The following is a 2380-nucleotide window of genomic DNA, read 5'->3' as shown; positions in this document are numbered from 1 at the left end:
GTTTGTTAGCAAAAACCAATTCTGTAACGTTCCTTTAAAGCCATTATACACTTTAGGTAAACAGTATTGTCCAAGTCCCACACTCAGTGTATCACAAGTTATATATAACAACAAACCTGTGAAAATTTAGGCTCAATTGGTCATCGGAGTCGGGAGAGAAATTAGCAGGAAAACCCACTCTTGTTTCCGCGCGTTTCGCCGTGTCATGACATGTGTTTAAAATAAATCCGTAATTCTCGCTAAAGAGAATTTATATTATTTTGCCGTTTTCTCAAAAAGTAAAGCATTTCATGCGCTAATAATTATTTCAAGAGAAGTCTTTCACCATTACCTTCTGTAAACCCTGTAAATTATTTGTAAATCTGTGAACTTTTTTTTTTTCTGTACCGAAAGGGTCCAATGGCTTTCAGTAATTTGGCCCGAGGCTGAATTTTGTTCACAGTTTTCACAAGCCCCTGATACCATTATTAAAAAAGTGTCAGCGCTTTGCGGTAGTGTAGAACCAGCTTAAGGAACTACAAGTTCGTCTTCAAATGTTGGACCAAATATTTGATTGCTCGCCTGCCAACCTCAAAATGTGGAGCATTAAACATTCCATGCCAACCATTGTAATAATTGACCAGCTTAGTCTCTATTCCAGCCGCTTCTAGTCTAGCTGCGTACATAATGGCATCATCTCTAAGACTATCATACTGACAACTGACAATGTAGGCTGGAGGGAGACTAGAGAGATTCTTACGCATAAGCGGCGATACACGGGGATCTTTGAACAAGTGTTTGTACTTTGCCCACATCTCGTCATTTCCATCCTCCATCACCGGCCCTTTGTAAGACACATGCTTCCTCAGGCCAGCAGGTACAAGCTCATGGTTGTAGTACGTTGGGTTGTCCTTCTTGAAGGTAAGGGATGTGTGGTTGTTCACTCGAAATGCTGTAATAAAGTCTTCGTCAATCCTCCCAAGGAGGTAGACACAACGCATAATTCCCAATGTCGGCTCTGTGAGAACGCCTCCAGTCGAGCCAAAGTCATACATGTATTTCTGATAAGACGGCGTCTGTAAATCAAGCAGTTGCAGTAATGGATAGAGTAGAACTTGAATCTTAAGACGAGGAAGGCTCGGGTCATCTGATGCCTCTTGAGCAACTGCTGCAGCAAGATGACCTCCTGCGCTGTCCCCTGCGACCCCTATGCGCGCTGGGTCAACACCGAACTCCGAAGCATGAATTAGGAAGAATCTTAGGGCCTTCATGCTGTCTTCATGGGCTGCTGGAAATTTATGCTTGGTTGCCAGACAATAACTAGAAAACAGATGAACATAAAAGGTATGAATGATGGAAAATATTGAGAGTGGCTATCCCCCTGTAAGACTACCGGTAACCATCATCCCAGGATTTCATCTTTGAGAGTATAAGGCCTTTTTCATTCTGCAAAGGTCACTTCTTTAGTGCAGCAATTTGGAGCACTTTGACGCTATCACTGTAAGCATAGGATGGCGATCCAACGTGCAGAATTTGGCGGCGAAATGAAATTGGGCTCTGCTCATTTGGATTTTTCCCAAAATTTTAAAGCCCTGACCTTTATGGCTATATGATAGTGGGTCTAGAGATTTGGAGGACTGTAGTCTACTAACAAAGTGGCAATGTGGCCTTGTATTCTATAAATGCTTTTACAAAAAGCTGTCTTCTAAGCAAACAAAGCAAGACCAAGGCTATCTTGGTAACTTACTCAACTGATGCAATCACAATGTCCAGCTCCTCTGCTAATTGCCGTGTTAATGGGTCATACGCTTCTGTTACGAAGACAAAAAGACTTAAAGTTAAAATCCAACAAGATAATAATACTTTTAATTCCATGATGATTTTTCCTTCAAGAAAATACTCTTCAACATATTTAATTTGAGTCGAGTTACAACACTCCTTTTAGAACTTAAGTTGATGTTTCAGAGATTTGCTTTTCTAAACATACAAAAATAAACATTATTCACATTAGCCACTTTTGGTGGATACACATGATGCTATTACGTTTGGGTAAATTTGTCTGTAAACACCTAACACAAACAGTACACTCCTATAGTGTCGCTTTAAAGACCGGGTCATTTATTTTTATTCCCGGAGGTCCTATGCATCAAACTATAATCAATCATGAACCAGTTGCTCCTGGGTGTAGAGAAGCAATTAAAGTCAAGTGTCACGCTCAGTGACAAAATTGTCATGACTGGTAATTGAACCCAGACCAAATGATTTTGCCACTGAACTGTCTGGTTTACTATACTTGAGTTTGGTGCACTCAGGTATAGACTGCTTGGTGAAGTTTGTGGCTACACGCCACAAGTGGTCATATAAAGGTTGATGTGGCTAGCTGCCAAAAGCACCATTACAT

At 40.8% G+C, this 2380-nt stretch overlaps 1 protein-coding gene across 1 annotated transcript; it reads right to left on the bottom strand.

Annotated features, from left to right (window-relative positions):
* Positions 1-337: 337 nt before the first annotated feature.
* Positions 338-1790, bottom strand: LOC117306671 (arylacetamide deacetylase-like; the record flags this gene model as incomplete). Its single annotated transcript, XM_033791156.1, is given in 2 exon segments — positions 338-1299; positions 1727-1790. Coding segments are annotated over 2 exon segments (848 nt in total), but the record flags the coding sequence as incomplete, so codon positions are not given.
* Positions 1791-2380: the final 590 nt, after the last annotated feature.

Source organism: Asterias rubens, unplaced genomic scaffold (genome assembly GCF_902459465.1).
Source record: "Asterias rubens unplaced genomic scaffold, eAstRub1.3, whole genome shotgun sequence".
Taxonomy (NCBI): domain Eukaryota; kingdom Metazoa; phylum Echinodermata; class Asteroidea; order Forcipulatida; family Asteriidae; genus Asterias; species Asterias rubens.
This window is presented reverse-complemented; position numbering and strand designations above follow the sequence as displayed.